Genomic DNA, 21,895 nt, shown 5'->3' with positions numbered 1-21,895 from the left:
GCCGGAGGTGTGAGTTTGCGTCAGTGAAAGACAAGATGAGGTGGGTCTCTGAACCGTTTATCTTCGTGATAGTAAATCGGAGCATGACGTTGGCAATGTAAGTCCATTGAAAAGCTATCAGGGATTCATGTTTGTCATGTTTTTTAAACTGATTTCATCCTTTCATCTTTGGCTCTTCGTGGAGGGAACCAGTCCATGGATGCGTCGTTGCTACGCCAAACGCGCACATACAAACTGCGCGGTTACCATCACTGTGGCAACAACTACCACCAGTTTAGACGCATTCCACCACAAGCAGGTTAGTTTTGAAATCCGTCCGACCAGGAGCAGACGTATACCCGTGTGTGTATGTTCTGCTTCAGAAACGGATTTTTAATCTAACATCACATCGCATCCTGGTCGCTGATGAAGAATGCGATGACTAACCTGTTTGGTGTCTTGTTTCAAAAACATGCGCTTTCCTCGCCAGGATAAAGCGTTTTAATGCCATTTTAGGTTTTAATCTCATTCACTTCTGTTCGTTATTGATCAGTGACTACCAGGAAAGGCTGGTTGACTATCAGGTAAAGTCTGATTGACTATCAGGAAAAGTCTGATTGACTACGGGAAAGACCGTTGACTATCAGGAAAGTCTGATACAGTATTCCATCACGGACAAGGCACAACTACTGGCTGGGATGTCTCAATGGGGGCCGGAGGTGTGAGTTTGCGTCAGTGAAAGACAAGATGAGGTGGGTCTCTGAACCGTTTATCTTCGTGATAGTAAATCGGAGCATGACGTTGGCAATGTAAGTCCATTGAAAAGCTATCAGGGATTCATGTTTGTCATGTTTTTTAAACTGATTTCATCCTTTCATCTTTGGCTCTTCGTGGAGGGAACCAGTCCATGGATGCGTCGTTGCTACGCCAAACGCGCACATACAAACTGCGCGGTTACCATCACTGTGGCAACAACTACCACCAGTTTAGACGCATTCCACCACAAGCAGGTTAGTTTTGAAATCCGTCCGACCAGGAGCAGACGTATACCCGTGTGTGTATGTTCTGCTTCAGAAACGGATTTTTAATCTAACATCACATCGCATCCTGGTCGCTGATGAAGAATGCGATGACTAACCTGTTTGGTGTCTTGTTTCAAAAACATGCGCTTTCCTCGCCAGGATAAAGCGTTTTAATGCCATTTTAGGTTTTAATCTCATTCACTTCTGTTCGTTATTGATCAGTGACTACCAGGAAAGGCTGGTTGACTATCAGGTAAAGTCTGATTGACTATCAGGAAAAGTCTGATTGACTACGGGAAAGACCGTTGACTATCAGGAAAGTCTGATACAGTATTCCATCACGGACAAGGCACAACTACTGGCTGGGATGTCTCTATGGGGGCCGGAGGTGTGAGTTTGCGTCAGTGAAAGACAAGATGAGGTGGGTCTCTGAACCGTTTATCTTCGTGATAGTAAATCGGAGCATGACGTTGGCAATGTAAGTCCATTGAAAAGCTATCAGGGATTCATGTTTGTCATGTTTTTTAAACTGATTTCATCCTTTCATCTTTGGCTCTTCGTGGAGGGAACCAGTCCATGGATGCGTCGTTGCTACGCCAAACGCGCACATACAAACTGCGCGGTTACCATCACTGTGGCAACAACTACCACCAGTTTAGACGCATTCCACCACAAGCAGGTTAGTTTTGAAATCCGTCCGACCAGGAGCAGACGTATACCCGTGTGTGTATGTTCTGCTTCAGAAACGGATTTTTAATCTAACATCACATCGCATCCTGGTCGCTGATGAAGAATGCGATGACTAACCTGTTTGGTGTCTTGTTTCAAAAACATGCGCTTTCCTCGCCAGGATAAAGCGTTTTAATGCCATTTTAGGTTTTAATCTCATATATAATCATTTACACACGACGTGGTGTAACAGTTGTGAATTTGTGTGTGAGTGTGTTAATTGATTCAGTCGTCCTGGCAATCTTCAAATACTATAGTCTCTATAGGGTTTATCCTTTACACCTATTCCAATTTATACGTATAGGTTTATTCCTGTTGATTTTTTTTTTTCATACTCTCGATGTCAACTTATTCCAAGCTTTTCCACCAACGCAGTTAAGGCGGTAGACACTCCTAAATATATCATTTTTTTTTTTTAATCAAAACTTGTATGCCAAAAGTATGAAGGCCTTTAACTGAAGCAATAATTGGCAGATAAACAGCTATGTCTGTTCAGAGATAGAACAAAAAATGAATAGAGGAACAAGAAAGGAGTAACAAGTAGATTGTGATTGAGTGTTAAAAGTAATTGCATTGGAAGTTATAGTGTTGAGAAGAAAGAGAGAGAGAGAGACAGACAGACAGATAGACAAAATGAAGGATATTTTGAAAGAGATAGGAAAGAAAGGGAGACAGAGAGAGAGAGGAGAGATAGAGAGAGATTAAGAATGAAAACATCTCAAGGACATCTCACTGTCACAAGCAATTGCTCCTCGCAGTTCCGTTCCGCTATCTCCTCAGAAAAGGCGACCTTAGAATTTATCGATTGGACATTGCGAATGGACACAGCGAGTGGACACAGCAGCGGAGTGGACACAGCGCTGGACAGTCCGAAGCAGGAAACTCCCACCGGTGCATTGTTTTCTTCCTGCGCGCGGTCTTGCTCGCACATTTACTGATACTGTACAAATCTCCTATACTATAATGTGACTCAATGTGCTACCGGATTAGCCCCCGTGCAGTAGGGAAGTAGTCTCATTCTGAAAAGCAGCTACAACTGAAATGACAGACGAAAGTACGCGGGTAAGTGGAGCGATCGCTCAGTATTGTATTTTTGAGGTTTTCAATACCCTCTTTATCGTACACACAATAGGCTTCTGCCAGTATGGCGCGGGGACATAATATCCGAAACACTTCTTGTTAACCTCTCTTCTCGTAGTGAGCGGGAAAATACAAGTAAGATCAATGAAGATGTCGGAGCGGTATATTACGGTGAGCAGGTGTTCCTCGCCGCTATAAACCTGCAGTGTAGTCGAGAAAATGAATCGTACTGTATTGTATACCATTTTACTGTATTGCATTGTATTGTATTGTATTGTATTGTGTTACACTGTTATTTCAGCAAGGCAAACTCGTTCAGCTATCATACTGCTGGTCATAACAATTCCGCGTGACATAAAAAGATATTATACACATCAATAAACAAATGCCTGTTTCTTTCAGGTATATTCTGCTTTCTGTATTAAAGCATTGTATATTCATGTTTTAATGCAGGAATTGGCAAAACTACATGGAGAAAATATCACAGGAGGACAATTCCATATGGACTTGTTTCTGCCTCCCTCGTTTCCTTTGTAATTCAGTAAATAGAAAATAATATGTTCAAATTGCTACATTTTCCCATGCCTGTTTAAAGGCACTATAAGCTCGTCGTTTCTGAAGAAAATAAAGGGTTAGAAATAAAGTGAGAAATACAATAGCATTGAAAACTTGAAAGTTAATATTTAGATTTGAATTATGCTTCATCTTTGAAAATTGGTCTCCCTGCAAAGAAAAAAAAAAGATTAAAGACCTACTTTCTGACGGATGAGGTTGGCGAGCACAGTGATCTACATCATTCTCAGAGAGCGAAAACATATTTGAATATTCGTGTATTGCACAGAATAGGTAAGAGGCAGAATTTACAAAGGTCTACTTTGTGGTTCACTGGGAATATTATTCTTTTTCTCACCATGGATATAATGGGCCACAAAGAAGCGATGACGACTAGTCGAAGTTCAATGTCCGTCTGTGCAAGGATAGTTACAAGGAGAATAACAACGATATTATGACGCACTGTATCTATTCAGTTAGATTACACAGGAGCGATCTTTACGTGATCAGATCGCACGATCAACAGCCTTGGCGTATTCCCTTCATACTTGTAGCATCCTGATCCAAGTGAATCATTCTATATTAGCTTGCTGGCGTAGCTCTAATAAAGTTTTGATATCAGACAGCTGTGCCACGACAGCGCGAATTCTTGCTACTCTCCGTATAGTTTATTGGTAATATTGCTGAAATGAGCTTAAAGGGGCATTCCAGACGTTTTTCATTATTTCACATCATGTAGTACAATAATCGACAGCTCCATTAATAGATTTGTGGAATTTATTGCGGTCCTTGAGCAGAGAAACCAATACTCTGAAAAATCTTAAACAAATAACAGTGAACAGTGTTGATGACATATGAGCCTCACATATTTTAGAAATGTAGTAGTGTTAATTCCACTACAATACCGCTTTCTTAACTTTCTTTCTGCTTCCTTGAGCCCCAACTCATTCATTCTTACGGTGAGGGTGCTATGTCATCATCCTTGTTCATGGCAATTTGTCATAAATTTTGAAATATTCTTAATCCTCGTCCATATCACTATAAATTGTGAAACTCTGTACTCAGCATAACTAATTAATAGCTGTTTAAATGTAAAAGTCTGAAAATCATCCGGGGGTCTCCTTTAAGTACAAGTACATCTTGGTATCCAAATTCGGGAAATAATTCTTCAGACCACAATACTAAATAAGTTGTTTACATACATACTGCGTCATTTCTGCCAATGTGACACGTTTCAGCATCCCAGCTAGGTGGCCAAACCTTCTTGTTGTCCGCACGAGTCAAAGATCTCAAATCGGATTTTACTAATACGATTTTGTCGCAGTTCCCTTTGCATACTCCTTTTTGTATTCCGTTTGCATTCCCTTTTGTCACTCATTTTGTTACAATTGTTTTTTGACTCCTTCTTGCACTCCTTTTATAAGATCAACACCTTGATCTACTGTGTCGGACTGACAGAAAGTCCGTGTTGATTGATGGTGTACTTGAGGTACTCAGCCTGAGTGAGACAAATGCAATCAGCTTTCCTCACCAATGTAGCCGCTGACAATAGAAAAAGAATTCGAGGTCAAATCAAATAGGCGGGGTACTAATCATGCTTGCATAAAGTGATCTTGAAACATCTCATTAGAAGAAAAAAAAAACACTCACCATCTTAAAACAAGTACTTTAGAGTACGACAGACACTAACCCTAAACGTGTTCGTTCTTCAGAATTGAATGTAATGTTTTACTTGATAAAGAAAAACATTATTGTTAATTCATTTTTTTTTTCTTGACGACATACGATGTGGACACAAAAAGTTATATTGGTAAAAGTCTCTACCAAATTCTTGGTACAATATTATCCTCATTGCTGTTAAGCTTTGCTTTTCTTTGCTCTCACGCACTGACATACACTAATCACATGTAACTACGAATACAGTAATTATATACGTGAGCGTGACTTTTACCTGTTGCTCTTAAATGACAGGTTAAAGTCGTTAAAATCTAACTGTAACTGTTTTGAATACAACTTCATTGTTGCTCAATTTGGTTCCGGTGTGGTTATCAGATTGAACTCCAGGATGTGCGCGCGGAAACGCCCGAGCCACGCCCAGCGGATCCCGCCTCCGGGCCGCTGCTTGCCAACAAGCACAACGACCGTACCTCGCAGCAGCGTAACGGGGAGAGAAGAGACGAAGGGAAGTCGACGGGGGCAACTCCAGCTGCAAAACCGACAGCTGGAAAAGAAGAGCAACTGAAATTCAAAGTTTACCGCGCACTCTGTGGGGGCGCCCTGCTGATTGGGATAATCATTGTCATCGTTTGCATCACGCTCTTGACCACGAGTAAGCACCAATAAGAAATTAATTGATTAATTAATTCAGAAAATGCTTTGTGCAATGAATAGGACAAAAACTGTATGTAAAACGCCATAACAACAACAAAAGCAACAATGAAGGAATTATCATATTTACCTGAAATTAAATATGCTCTACCAACACATTCGATCTATAACTAATACCGACGTTCAAAACAGTCACTAGTCACTGTAGCACCATCCTTTCAAAACTTATCAAAGTTGAAAGTGAAGAGTATGTAAAGGGTTTTCAGGAAATAAAACAAAAACACCTCGAAGACATATCTGAACACGCTACAAAAAAGTGTTCTAAAAATCGTAAGAACACAATTTCCAACTCGTATTATGATCCCAAACTTTAGAATAATGAAGAAGAAGAATTGCTCTTTCACAAAATATTAAAACCTTGTCTTACAGGTTCACCCATTTCATCTATTTTGAGTCTACACGTAAAATCAGGACGTGCGACCTTTCGTTATTTTTGTGATGAATGATCATAATAATGTATACGAATGCTGATCAACATGGTTAAAATGACGTCATATTCTTCAATATAGATTATGTAAAATAGTGTGATGTTGTTGATACAATACACACAATTCCATATGAGACACATTTCCTCTGCACTGGATAACACTGATTATTCAGATTTTGGAACCGTGCATATGACAGCCATGCTATTTGGTTGTGTACGCTTAAAAAAAAAAAAAAAAAAAAAAAAAAAAAAAAAAAAAAAAAAAAAAAAAAAACACAGCCCATAAGTATTTTGATTTCTAAAGTTTACGAATTGACGTCAATTCTGCATTTGACAGTTTGGTATCAATTGAAGCGACTGCAGCATTTATAACATTTCACATACACTTGTCAGCGCTGTTGGCTGGAGTGTGTTGTTCGAGGTTTGGGGGAGATTGGTTTCCGATATTACACGAAAACGCCAACGTTCCGGAATTCACTACTTTGATAAGAGCAAGGAAACAAATGCGGGTTGTTCTTGCATAAGAAGTGGTCTTTCTCCATACGGAAATGAGACAGACAACCAGTTTGATTATGACTGACGTAAACATAACACAGCGTGGAATCTACAATTTGAAACAAATTTCTGATGCTGTGTAAGTCAGCTGGATTCGATCATGAATATGTTGAATATTCAAAACTAGCATACTTTTTACAATGTCGTATAAAATGTGTTGAAAATGCTAAAGTAAAGAAAGTAACAAGGATGATATGTTTCCTCCGATGACGTTGAAATACTCATTACCAACTATTCGCCACAACGCTACCAACAACAAACGAACCAATAAAATAGTAAAAAATCTTTAAGCTCTTCGGACATCGCTGTCGATCCTCTTCCCCAAGTATATAAGAAGATTACATCCGAATTTGAAGAATGAGGCTTTAATTGGTAAGCATTATTATTCTTAAGTCAACTAGCTTTGGATTTTTCTTACGCACTAATGTTTTCCCTTGTACTAAACGTCGAGATGTAGTTTATCTAGCTCGATCGTTGTTCAAACAGTATTTTTTTTTTTTTTAATTATTCCTCAATGCGGGAGAAAGGATCGGGTCTATCAATAAGAAGGGATTTAATTGAAAGTGGTAATTCTTGTGACCACCTTCAATTTGATAAAGTAATTTTCTGCTTCTTTAGAGGCAGAATCAACAAAAGCTGGAGATAAGTCATTATCAAATAGATTGGTTTAAACTATTCAGCTGACGTTAGCAGAGAAAAACATAACAAGAGAGAGCATATAAATATATTGACTGAAAAAACATGATTATAACTTCAAATATCCATTTGGTTAACAGGCTTGAATTCCCTATGATCACTTATTCTGATATGATATTCTATAATTAACTGTCACCTTATTGATTGTTTTTTTTTTTGCCTCTGTTTTTCCAGAAAGAAGAACAAGCAAAACCGGAATTCACAGACCAGGTAATAGTGGATACATTTTCCTATCTTTCCCTTTTTTATTTAGACAATTTTATTGCACGTACTTCGGAAAGTCATAATCTAGCTTCCTAAGGTTTATATAAGTACCAGTATACATCCATAATGGATTCAATGAAATATGTACACACATCTGTATGTGAAAAAATGTATGTATATCATATATGTATATATATATATATATATATATATGTATATATATATATATATATATATATATATATTAACATACATACATTATGTGTGTGTGTGTGTGTGCATGTGTGTACTGTAATGCATTGCTATTGTATGTATTATCAGTATAGAAATGAATAAATGCCAATGCATAAAGAAGGGCAAAAATTGTAAGTGTGTAACGCATAGGACTCTGATTCAGACACACGTTGGGCGTAATAACAACGTCTGATTTATTCATTAGATATTGTAGCTACAGCTGCACAGTTTATCCCATCTTGGGGCATTGAGATTAAAAGCCCATGGGGCATCGATATGCACGCTCACGAATGTATACAGACAATTAAGGTCACTGGCGCAGATAGGCGTCAACGTATCCCATGGAGACTGTCGGACGATGAGGCGAGTGGTCACTGTCTGACTGACTGTAATGGTCAGTGACGATGAGCCACCCGGCCGGCCGGCCAAGCCAGCTATTATGGCCAGCAAGGACATGATCATCTTGAGGAAAGAAACGTTTAGCACACGTCTGTAACGACGCAATCAATGCCACACATACACCCATTAGACAGCTAATCTTGGTTCTATTTATTGCACAAAATACAATAGAGGAGACGGAAAGACAAGAATAGAAATAGGGTATAGGAGAAGAGAAACTGAAGGAGAGAGGGAGTCAATTAAAGAGTGGGAGGGGGATTAGAAGTTAAAAAGGCGCTCAAGGTGACAGCTGCGAGTGGTACGCAAACAGAGTAAAAACCAAATGCTAGTAGATATAAAGCAGCTCTTCATCACTCCCTTAACGTTTCTTAGGTTTTTAGTGATAATTAATTGGCACAGGAAAAAAACATATAGCGTTGCAAATACTGTCCAGAACCTCTGGCACGGAAAGGGCTTACAAGATATAGCACAGACCTAAGACATGTACACGCTTGTCTTACACTTACAGGATCATTGAACTTTATAGAACATGATAGTCTACTTCTGAACTGTCTTCGATGAATAAAATGATAATATGTAATGAAAAAAACAAACAAACAAAAAGTGAGATGTAAACCTGCATGTGTGCATGCATTATGTAGCTTATAAGCTGTAACATAACACTGAATTTTAACTTGATTCGCTCTGAATATATGAGAGAAATTTAACCCCGTCCTTACACTACTGGTAACAATTCTTAAATCAGATCTGGTTCTGTTTCAGATTAATTAACAATATAGTGAAATTCAAAACCGGTTTAAGTTTTCAAAGATAAAAGACTACAAGTAAACCAATGAAATCTTAATAAAGAATCTGGAAAAAAAATTATGGAGACTATGAAATTTTGAAGTTTGACATTTTTTTTTTTTTTTTTTTACATAACAGATGTTGAACAGTAATGTGAATAATCATGTAAATTGGTAAGTTGATGCTGTCATCGATACTCTTCCTTTCCAGACTAGATTCTAACTGGTCCAGAATCCCCTAAAAAGTAAATCGATTTCATTTGGAGATAATACTACCATCAGTTGAATAACTATGAGCTTTAAATCTTTTAAATATCTATTTAGGATTGTGCATTGTATGCTGTTGAAAATGGAAACTTCAAGATGTTTATAAAAGGTCTGGTGGGAAGCTGCTCATAGACAACGTTCGTCACAACCTTGTACCTAGTCTGTTGGTGCATATTTCTTAATTGTGTTTTGCAAACACATTTATCACACCTTCGATGCTGCAGCTAAAGGAGACAGCAAGGTCAAGCAGTGTTATTATTGGCCTCGCACCCTCGCCCGGTGAAAATAGCGCGTAGGTGGTGGATGGTAATCTAGTAAGGCAAATGTGTGCATGTCAATGGTCATTGCAAACATTCGAAGTCAACATAACCTTGAGAGCCCATGTTAAGATGCATCCCGATGTAGGGTATCTGAAGTGAAGAGAAACACACGCACATACATTACTCTCACACATTTACTTACAGACACAAGATATACACATGCTTGAAAAAAACGTGCAAATCGTCAAAAGGCGCGCATTGAAGTAACTGGTCAACTATTAACATTATAACTGACGATGACATAAAGGTGTTTAGTCACAGTAATGTTAAGAGAATCTGTAAATTACGCGTCAAACCTGCATGCAAAGGGTAGGGAGCATAATTAATGATAAAGAGGAAGAGACGACGGACAAAGGTTACATTAAATCTCAGCTTAATATTTTTTCAAGGTTATCGCCAGATGTTCCATTACCTCATGACCTTAAACAACTCTTGCTTATTTCGAATTTTCATAGAGATCCTATGCAATCATAGCAATCAAGATTGATTAACACATTCTATTTTATTCATCCCAGAATTGACAACTTCAAGTGCTACGACATCATCAATCTTCAGGATAGGTAAGAACTTACCTTTTGTGTGAAAAAAAAAATCAATTTCTTCCGATCTTTTTTTTTATTTTTGTGTTGATTTTTAATGATAATTATTAGATAAATAATTTTGATAGAAATCAATACACAAATTATTCATTTTATTTGTTGATGAGATTACTTTTTTGAATATAAGTTCTGAAGGGCAAACAAAATGGCAGTGACAATTACATTCTATTGAACAATTCACGCAGGTGCTAATAATATGTATTTTTTTTTTACATTCTACACATGTTATAGCATTTCGATAATTGGCAGGAGGATGTTAACGTATGGCTGCAATAGCAATTACTACATACTGACGAAATATTTCTCAGCCCCTGAACTAACTTCAGCTGACATTTCCCTTTCATGCGGCCTGAATTTTTTTTCTTTATTTCAATTATTTCAAAGTATTTTAAAATGTGAGGATGTACATGTAAAACGCATGTTCTGCGGGTTTCTCTTTAATGTATTGTTTGCTATCTCCCCTTTATCTTTTCTCTTTCATTTTCAGCAAGGATATCAATTTTCTTGGAAATGGCCTTTCCATCGGAACAATTTAAAGATGAATATCTAAATCAAACCTCCGAAGAATACATTGAAATGGTCAACGAGTTTAAGCAAACGGTATGTTGAACTGCTGGTCAAGTGTTAGGTTTGCAGTTAATTATCGAATCTGGTCTTCAAGGGAATAATTACATAAACTGACATTCCATAAAAAAGACTAATATTGATTTTTTTTTTATTTTCGTTTGAAATTTTTCTCCCATTGCGTTTAGATATTTGTTATATATATTTTTTTTTACTTTATTCGCATAAAATCAAATAAAACAAATTGTGACCGATGTCACCAGAATAATTCTTTTATTCCTTTATATCATGCTAAGAGATACGGTCATATTTCTTTAATTTTCATGCACTTCTTGAAAAAAGGAAAACCTCAAGCATCAGAAATTTTTTATGCCCGTTACTCCTTTATCTGAAACTGGTGATATTTCATTTTACATCATACACTGAAAATGAATTTTTACAGGGTCCAATGTGAAGTACATTGCAGTCCATTTAGAAGGTAGAAAAAGAAAATTGAATTCAATCAAGTTGCAGGATAATAAACCATGGTGAGTCAACTGTCTTGTCTTGGTTTAAGTGGAAAAATCTCCTTTAGTCCATGTGTACTTTCAATTGATCTATTCTAGATACGTATTATGTTCAGAAAAAATAGATTTGATTTTTTTTTTTTTCTCATTCAGATGGACGAAACCTTTCGAACGGGAATCTTTTCACACATGTATACAGCGACTGCAGTAGAAAATGTCAGGTACGATAAGAAAAGAGAAGTACAGATACAGTTTTGAAGAGTATGTAATCACCAGAAAGACTGCTTTTGAAATGAAATGAAATGTATTTATATTCCACATAGTGTACATTATCATAGATACACATAGTACAATATAAAGAAAACATCGTGACATAATTTTTGTTTGTATAGTCACAAATGTGGAGAAGACTGCTAAGAAGCACTGATTGTAAAATGTAGATCCCCTACGGAATACAGACAAATTTAATATCAAAGAAAAGGCAAAGTGTTCTTATTTGTATGTGTCGTCCTTCTACCTATCCCTTTACTGCATTCACAGTCATATCAACAAAATAGTTGTACGTTTATACAAGTGTATATGATATTATATACAGGCAATACATACATTTAATTATTGATCATCATGGCTTTATTAAAGTTATTCAAGTAACAAAGAAAAACATGAAATACGTAACAACACAATAGAAATAAGAGAAATATGAGAAAAACTCCCTATGATATCATGATACACACGCTAGCACACACACACACACACACACCTATACATACATATATATAATATATAGACAAGTAAATGAATACAGACATATTTAAAATGCCATTTGGGGCATGAGCAGCGGAACAAATTTCTAACTTCATATGGAGCAATATAGACGGAGAGTCAATTTGTACTTGTTTTTTTTTTTTGGTCTGTTTTGTTTTTAAACCTATGCTGCTATACATATCTTGCGTGGTAAGAAATACCGACTCAAACACTGCAGAAGAGGTTGACTTCTATCTAGTGCCATCAGGGAACTCATTTTTATAAATCAACGTCATCAGAGCCATCATATCTGCGTCAACACATCTGGTTTTGATGGCTTTCCCATGCACTTGCAGGTCTGGAAGCGTTGTAATTGATTGCATCGTGCACTTGAGTGGGTTGCCAAGAGACGTTGAGAGGAATTTAGCCTCCCATGACACGCCTACCGTGGAGGCAATGATAATGGAAGAAATGGAATCTCATCTAGAGACCGCCCTCGCCGCAAAAGTTCGGATGGTGTTCAGGATAAAAAGTGGTATAAACAAAAGGCGATTTCAGTGTTTCTTAGGGGTTCAATATTAGGCTCATTGCATTGACGCTTTTTTTTTATTGTTCCTTTGATGATCCAAAACTCAATGATGAATACTACAATGGTGTGTGGAAAAAAAGAGGTCGTCATTCGCTTAAGCTTACGAGCTTTATTAAAGATGTGGGTTGAAAAAAAAAATGTAAACTGTATCACTGTGTATGAATGGAATTTGTAAAGAGAGCGCCGTCAATAGTTGACTTCAGTAGAGACGATCATTACGAATTGTTTTAAAAGATAGAAAAAAAGTACTAGTATAAAATACTCATTCAGACAACTTTCTGCATCACGATACCTGAACATTAATTTAAGGAAAATGAATGGGAAAAATAATACAGTTGACGATATCTGAAATATGACACTTTATTGTAGGCGTACATGTTTGATTTATTGTTTGCTGACGTTTATTGAAGCACAATAAGCAGTCATATGCAGACATTAATAAAAGCAGTACATTATACTTACTTGATTACATTACCGAAAACAATAAGACATGTATCACATTGTGGAGAATATCTTGATTTATTTTCCAGTTAAAATATTGGAGGCTGTCACGACGTTACCGGCGGCTACACACAAAACGTCAGGTAAGTTTTCGCCAAATAAGGTATGTTTGTTTATTACGTTCTCGCTAAACACAGATTAAAGAGCAGGCATGTTATGTATCTACGTTATTCGGCTTCACTTCAACGACTCTAATCCCCCGACTCCTCTACGTCAAAATAGGCGGCAGCTTTGAAGTGCGTTATAGTTGTTCAGCTATGGAAGCCCTACAAAACTGGATCAACAGTTCTCTTGTGCATTGAATCTTGCTGAAGAAGGTCGTTCTTAAAGTCAAGCACTCGAAACCAATCAACGTCTAGATTCGGCAATACAAATGAAGACTTAAACGCTCTTTGACACTCGACTTTTCTCTTAATAGAAAACAGCATCCCTAATACCCGGTGATGGTCACATTAGATTTGACGACAAGAAGAAATAATGTACTGTTTACCAATCTATTATCAGTGTCTATGATGGGTCAATAGAATCCTGTTAGAGACGGCCATCATTTTCCCCTGTAACATTTGAAACGTTTTCACATTGATTTTACTGTCGTATTGGAAAGCCTGCGGCACTTACTTATACAGGGCCATAAAAAGATTTATTTATTTATCTATTTTTTTGGGGGGGGGGAGGGGAGGGCAGGTTCAAAATAGGAAAGAGCTATAATAGGAAAAACCGCTGGATGAGGAGACTATTAGAGGTTGTTACGTATGAGTGGACAACAATGCAAAGAAAATGTAAATATTGGCTTTTCTAGAAATATGAAAGAGCACCTAACTGCTTTCAGAAAGCAGGGGGGGGGGGGGAATGATTGCTTCCCTTAACATATGTCCCTATCAAGTTGATGGAATTTGTAATTTTCATGAAAAATCATTTTTTTTGTGTGTGTGTGGAATTTTCTTTATATTTTCTTTAAATTGTTGCCCACTCATACATGTACGTCATAACCTTAGTCTCCTCATCCAGCGGTTCCAACGCCAAAACTTTTTAAACATTCATATTTTTTGCACCGATTGTCCGATTTTCTTCAAACTTTCAAACTGATGCGTTGTACTAATGTTACTGCTTTCACTCAATCCACATTGCTCTTTCTGTTGGCGTTCCCTTTGATGCAGAAAGAAAGACCGTGAGATGATTGACAGAATAGTGACAATTTTAAAGGATTTTTTTCCGTTGTTTAATTGTATATTTCGTGTTTCTGTTTTCCTTGTTGTTTCATATCAAGAAGGATTACCGAACTCATGGGCAAACAATTGTCAACATATATCCATCATGGATATGTCCAACTCGCATGTCTAGCAAATGAAATTAAAGAATTTGAGAATCTCTTTCGGACTAAACTGCCAATTTCACAGTCAATGCAGGTTTGGGATCAATCTGTTGATGCTCACATACATTTGGCCAATTGTGTAGTGTCTTTTCTAAAAGTTACAAAGCTTTTCGTACATGAATAGGCCATCTGACGACATCAGACATAAGAAACTTACAATATACAAAGAGACAAAATTACATTATGAAATATGATGTAAGCTTACTAAAATTAATGGAATTTTAAAGGGGATTTGATTTTTTTTCCCGCAGTTACAGACATATCGCAATCGACTACCACTCCAACTGAAGACGAGTCGCTTTCGACTGAGACCGATCCGATCGAGGTCTTTCCCGAATGCTTCACGTGCGGAACGGGCCAGCGCTGCCTGCCGAGATCGTGGGTGTGCGATGGCGATTTGGATTGTGAAAATGGCGAGGATGAAATTAATTGTCGTGAGTGTTGTCTGAGGCACCAACGCTAATCTCTACTCCTACGGCTGAGACTAATTAAAGTGAAAAAAACCACAGTCATAACTATTTACGAAGTTCACGTTAGATATTGCAATAAACAATTATAATAATGATTATTATCATAAAAAGTAGTACTGATATAACATGTTTTTTTATTACATGTTTTTAACGTATTACATGTAATGTGACACTGTACAGGCGTTTATTTGACAAGCTGATACTAATCAGATATTTAAAAAAAAATGTGATTTTGTTATTGCTTTTTCTTTTATTTAGCCGCCATGATTTTTTTTTTTTTTTTTTTTGGGGGGGGGGGGGGGTCGCAATTAAACATTAATCATGAGAATCATGCTAGGTGATATCAGAGCTTAACACCTATGACGATTACAAAAGTACTGGTGCCTTATTTTTTTTTCCTGTGGGACCTAATGAGCTGTGATAACTTTCATAAAATTAAGTATGAAACGTATTGTTTGTTATTCAAGGCGAACGTCATAAAACTTTCAATATATTATTTTCCAAATGCGAAGGGTCTGAAAGGCATGAAATAAAAATAACTGCTCAACTAATGCTGAATAGATATTAATAACCTACAGGTTGTGACAGCGGGTTCCAGTGCAGCAGTGGGGTGTGCATCAACTCCAACTACCAATGTGATGGTGTACATGACTGCGAGAGTGGAGAGGACGAGGAGAATTGTAAGTATAGTCCTCCGCGGTGACTTTATTTTGTCTCGTTGCCACTTTCTACTTGAACATGTTTACACGGTTGAAGTATCTTTTCATCAGAAAGCCTTATACCCTTGGTTTGTTGTTCCTTCACTATTTCAACCGATAATGTCGAATATGAGCAACAGTGAGCTTTGGAAATATAATTTTTAAAATGTAATGATCCGCTACCTGAGAAAATCCGAATGTTTTACAAACATTTTCTATCCTCCCCATTTGATTGAGTGAGAATGACGAGATTACAATAATAATAATAATGATGATGATAATAATGATAATAATAATAATAATAATAATAATAATAATAATAATAATAATAATAAGAACAATAATTATAATAATACATGCATGCAATTTCTATAGCGCCATTCTCCACTTTCATTAAATGCTCAAGGCGCTTTACGTCAAAGCAAAAAGATAGGTGGTTCGTTGACCTAACCGGGATGTTAATGACGCAAACAATAAGAGTCTGTGCTCTCATTACTCATCGGAGCCACTTTCAAGGTGATCACGATTCCATGATCTAGAACTCTAATTCAGTCTGATAGACCATCGGGGCTGTATAGCTCCATGGATGGACTTTGCGGGTACTATACATCTTGTTCTTTCAAAAACGGACGCTGAGGTGCGACTAAAGCTCAGAATTTTATATCTTTTGAAGCTTTTGTAACATCAGAACAGTTGCTTTTTTTTTTTTGGTTATAATATTATCCATGCATTTATTTCATATTGTGGTCAATGAACTGTCCTTGTCAGTTGAAAGAAAGTCAATTTGACACGTGTACCGCTTTGAGTCTTTTTTAATGGAAATAAATAAACTCTTGATTTGAATTGAATAAGATTGAATTGAATTGAATGCCACTAGTTTGTGCGTTCATACATAAACACAAAGATTATGCAGTACTCTTTTCAGATTCTGCATTCGCACGGATCAGTTGTCTTTGATGTCAAGATGATACTGAACAGACTCTAAACAGAGACACAAATATTCATGAAAACGTGCTCCAGGAGTGAGTCTTAAAGCGAGCAAACAAAATTTTAGGGATTTTTGTTATTTAGATGCACATAAAGAATATCAAAAAAATTAATATGGCCATGATTTATATCGCCTTTTTTTTCGCAAGGTTAATTTATGTCAGATCTCTTGTAAAGACCTTGATTTGATGCTGTCAGACATAACTGTTGACTCTATAACTGTAATATGGTATCCAAACAAGCTTTACAACGTGAACAAAATGATCTCCCACGGGTTTTTTAATAATAGCCTATCAAAACTAGGTCAAAATCAAGGAGTTTTAGAGTGAAGACGTAACTATACAATGGTTTCATGTATAAGCCATGAACAGCGCATTGACCCCCATCTTTTATTGAAACAGGTACCTGCGATTCCACGACCAGTTTCCAGTGCTTCCACAACGGAGTGTGCATTCCGAAAACCAGGTTGTGTAACTTTTATCCTGACTGCGATTTTCATGAAGATGAATCCGAAGAGGAATGCAACGTTCTCTCCCTATCAAGTAAGCACGTGCCCCCTGCCACAAAATACATAACATTTTGAGTTTCTTAATATTTCAGAATAAAGGACCGAAAGTTAAGAATATCATAACCTCATTTCCTGTAGTATATTGACATAATTATGATATCATATCACATTTTTTCGTCTTCTTTTCTCGTTTAGAATGTAAAGGTGCCTGTTATATCTGCATTAAATTTTGTTTGTTTTTAAACTTTTTAGATTTAACATAATGATTAACTAGAAATGTCGCTATGGCGACTGATGCCTCCGCCATAATGCATGATTCTCCCAATACAATGTCTTCACAATGTGTGATGGCAGTTTCACATAACTGGCAAAATATTGAAATGTCAGGTTTGTCAGAAATATCTTGAATGTTCACTTTTCTTGAACTGGGTTTGCTATAATTGTCTAAGAGTGCAGGTATACATATTTAGGGAAATGAGAATTTTTACATGACTTTTGACCGACCCTTTTATAAGTTTATGCATTAAGTAATTTCCAAGGTATGAAGAAAGAGTGTAATTACAGTACAAAATAGATTTTTTGGGGGAGGGCATTGAAACCTGGCCTTTGACCTTTGACCTTCTGGCTAGAAATTTCCAAGAAAATCTCCATTAGGTAGTGCATGTATTATATATTAAGTTTTAAAACTAACAATGCAAGCATTGCATTAGACAGAAAGATCCGTCTGTCCGGAGGACTCTTCTATATTTTGCCATTGACGCTGTCCTCCTAGACAGACGGAAGGTACCAGTACCCATTGCTGTGTGGATATTCTTAACCACTGTCTCTATGGAAAATTGGGTGAGGTACCTCACCCTTCTCGATTGCGTCTAATTCACGGCCCTAGGTCGGCAAATTTAAGCTTGTATAGTTATATCAACTATTCAAGAATAGACTACACTCACCAGATTAATGAATAATCCAACATTTCGGTAGAATTTTCAACGTAAAACACACATCGACCAGCCCGTCGCGTCGTCACGTTCAAACTGCAGAAACGTACAGTATGACTCTATTAGCCAATCACATGCGAGGTAGTTTCTACGTGTTTTTTTTTTTTTCACTAAACACGTACCTCGCATGTGATTGGTTTACAGATTCAAAATGGCGACTTACTGCTAGCGAACGGCGATGTTGCGATATGGATAAAATTTCTGCATTATAACCGAGTTACTGTGAGTATTTCGGTTGCACAATGTGAGAAATTAACCCCAAATATTGCTGCATAATGTGTCATGTCATGTCAAACTTGTTTGAATGTAAAAAAGCAGTCTGAAATTTGGTTTATCGTAACGTTTGATCTGTGCGCGTTGCTCCACACAGGGGCTGGGATCATTGACTTCGGTCTGTATACGGAGGGGATCCGTGAAGCCAGACGCAGTCTCCGCGGAACATTCCCCGACGGACAGATACAGACCGATCTTTCGGTCAAGCATTGCATATACTAGTATATGAGGGAAATAGTAAAATTTTGAGGAGTTGACCTTGACCTTTGACCCCTGACTATTGACCCATGACCCCAAATTCCCTAGATAATCCCTGCCAATCAGTACATGCGTATGTACCAAGTTCCATGAAGATACATTGAACCATTTGCGAGAAAAGTGATATTGCAACATATTCACCTAACCTTTGACCTTTTGACCTTTGACCTTATGACATGAAAGTCTCTCTGGAGAATCTTTATGCAGTAGTACATGTCTACACTAAGCTTCAAGAAAATACCTTCGGGCATTGCATAGATATGGGGGAAATAGCAACATTTTTAGCATTTGACCTCGACCTTTTGACCTTTGACCTCTTGACAATGTCACTAAAATCTACTCAACTAATTGCCCCATCATACATCATCCTTGGACCAAGTTTGGTGAAAGCTGCTTCATCCACTTTTGAGTTATCACGTCGTAAACAGATAAATTTTAGGATTTGACCTTGATCTTTGACCTTTGACCTCTGTCCGATTTCACTAAAAAACTAATCAAGCAATTGTCCAATCATACATCATCCTCCTACAAAGTTTGGTGAAATTTGCTCGATCCAGTCTTGAGTTATCGCTTTAACGGATACAATTTCATGATTTGACCTTGACCTTTGACCTTTGGCCTGAGCCGATTTCACCCAAAATCTAATCAAGTAATTGTCCCATCATACTTTATATTTGGACCAAGTTTGGTAAAATTCAAGTCAATATTACTCAAGTTATCGCGTAAACAAAAGCGGACGGACGTACGTACAGACGTGCGGACGTACGGACGTACGCACGGACGTACGGACGTACGGACGGACGGACGGACAACCCGAAAACATAATACCTCCGGCACCACTTCGTGGCGGAGGCATTAAAAATAAAAAAGGTATCGCATATTCTGGCTAGCAAATCATGCCTTTGGGAAAATGGCTAAATTTACATCACCGAGATTGTTGATGTTTTCCTCTGTTATACGGGAAATACAGAAATATATTTATTTACCAAGCTGATGTTTGTATACTTGTAATCATATATTAATAAGAAACAGTTCCAATTCAAGTAGTTTAAAAACTATTATATATACATTATACTGGAAAAACTCCAATATATGAATATCAATGTTGCACGAATTACCCAAAACAAATTATTGTGAGAGGAATTTGTTCCTCCTGATAGGACCAACTGAAAAAGACTAGAAGAAAATGAAGCCAATAATGAACAATAAGATAATTTCTGTGATTAATCAAGTACATGAGAAAAGTTAGAAAACAAATCTTATTTCTTATTTTGCGAAGCAACAGTTGGAATATACTTCCAACGATTTAGCTTTCAAGATTCAATTAGGTGTGTGCTTGTATGTGTGTGTGTGTGTCTTTGTTTGTTTATTCGAGGAATGCGACTATGTTCTCTCTCTCTGGAGGCAATTTTCATAGTATATATAGCTCATTGATTGATATTTTTATTGGAATTTCAATAATACAAGACAGTTTTTATCATTTCCATTTTATCATTATCATCATTCACTAGAAAAAAAAATCAAAGCAAAATCGCTATGAAAGAAAAACACACTAGAGATAAAGCAGTGCAATGGAGTGCTTACAAATTATGATATTATGATAATGATAAAATGTGATAAGAATATGATATTCCTCTTTCCGTCTTTCCATCTAGATTCCATAAATCTTACAGTGGGAATGACATATGAAGTAAATTTTCCCGCGCCGCTTCAAAAAGGCGCGTACACCGGTGAGGGCTCCTTTGCAGTCTGGCTGTTTGACTCCACCGGAGATTCGGCGGACCTTCTTGTGAGTGTGGCGGCCAGTTTTCCAGCAACTACCTCGGCTGACTCCTACCTCAAATTTGGGCGTGGCCTGAACGCCACGCGTACGCCCATCGCAGCATTCCAACGCGATGTCTCCACATCCCCCATCGATCTGAACCCCTTCTACGCTCGCTCCGCCTCCCTGTGGGTGGTCCTCTATCTTTATGATGGCGACGTCATTCACGGATCTTTTAATGTTACAGCTGCGGCAGTGGCAGGTATACGCAAGCCCCGTCAACCAATCATATCCGAACTGAAATGCATAAATCATGACTTGTCCCGTTCAGTGTGTATTCACTGTGGTGGTAATACTAATTAATTGTTTTCAGTTAGGATTTATGGGTCGACTGAAATGGTTGGACATTAATATTAGAACAGTCATGGCGACATTGCTAATTCAGGGAGATGGAACACTAAGTCTTTGTCCCTTTAAAAACCTACTAGTAGCTCCAGAACTAATCGATATGTGACGTTGCATATTTTCCATTTTCCTTTCAATTTAATCGTAAGAACTGAAAAGAGTAAACGATGGCCGGCCGAGTGTAGTTATTGCGCAATTATTGCAGTATTTAATTTTGACAAACAGAATGCATTTGCTTCATTGACCATGTTTTAAAAGAGTAAAGGAAAATTTCATTTAAATCAAGTTTCTTTTTCTTCCTTTCATCTCTGTAGAACAACGATAATATCCCGAAGCGTGCAGCATTATTACTTGAAGGTAAATTGAGGGAATGGTTGTTACTGTACTAACAACCAACCTATTGGTATCTCGTCTCTTTGCAGCTTGCTCCGATGGGGAAGAGGTGTGTCACTATTCCCCGGAATGCATTCCGATAGGAGGTCGTTGCGATGGCAACAGAGACTGTACATTCACCGGGGAAGATGAAAGCCTCTGTTTGACACCCCTTGGTCCGGGCGACCTCATAAACAACACTGATTATTCCAGTTCTTCATTCGAAAGCTCATATTCCTATCATTATTCGTGAAGGTGCCACCGGTTTCATTTCGTCCAAGAGCATTGCTGTTTTATTCGTGTTGGTAAAATATGTTGTTGGTTTTTTTTTCCTCTGGAAGTATTTTATTATGATGATACTTATTATTCTAACTCACATGAGTTAATATAGTGACTGTCTTCTGTAGTGTCAGATTCACAGATTTTGTCGTGTTGTACAATACAAAAAAATATATAATTATGAATATCTAAGTGGTATATTATAGTTAACATTGATTTATAAACATTTTTATTATATGTAAGTAAGTTATGTTTCTGTTCAGAAAAAAAAGAAGAAGAAACAGAAACGAATTACTGGCGACTGGTATACCACTGAGGTATCTCTATTTCGTATCAGTATCTTATTTGCTTTAATAAAAGTGAGCTAGCTGATTTTCCT

General features: G+C 37.3%; 1 protein-coding gene across 1 annotated transcript; it reads left to right on the top strand.

Moving 5' to 3' along the window:
* The first annotated feature begins 2,771 nt into the window (after nt 1-2,771).
* LOC140229620 (uncharacterized) lies at nt 2,772-21,490 on the top strand. The gene is made up of 11 exons (XM_072309868.1): nt 2,772-2,792; nt 5,415-5,691; nt 9,542-9,596; nt 10,153-10,197; nt 12,407-12,585; nt 13,170-13,223; nt 14,764-14,946; nt 15,561-15,662; nt 17,069-17,209; nt 20,354-20,722; nt 21,288-21,490. Exons 1-11 carry the CDS (start codon nt 2,772-2,774, stop codon nt 21,488-21,490), a joined length of 1,629 nt encoding a protein of 542 aa, XP_072165969.1.
* Nucleotides 21,491-21,895: the final 405 nt, after the last annotated feature.

Source organism: Diadema setosum, chromosome 6 (assembly GCF_964275005.1).
Source record: "Diadema setosum chromosome 6, eeDiaSeto1, whole genome shotgun sequence".
Taxonomy (NCBI): domain Eukaryota; kingdom Metazoa; phylum Echinodermata; class Echinoidea; order Diadematoida; family Diadematidae; genus Diadema; species Diadema setosum.
Note: the sequence above shows the minus strand (reverse complement) of the source record. Positions and strands in the feature narration are given on the sequence as shown.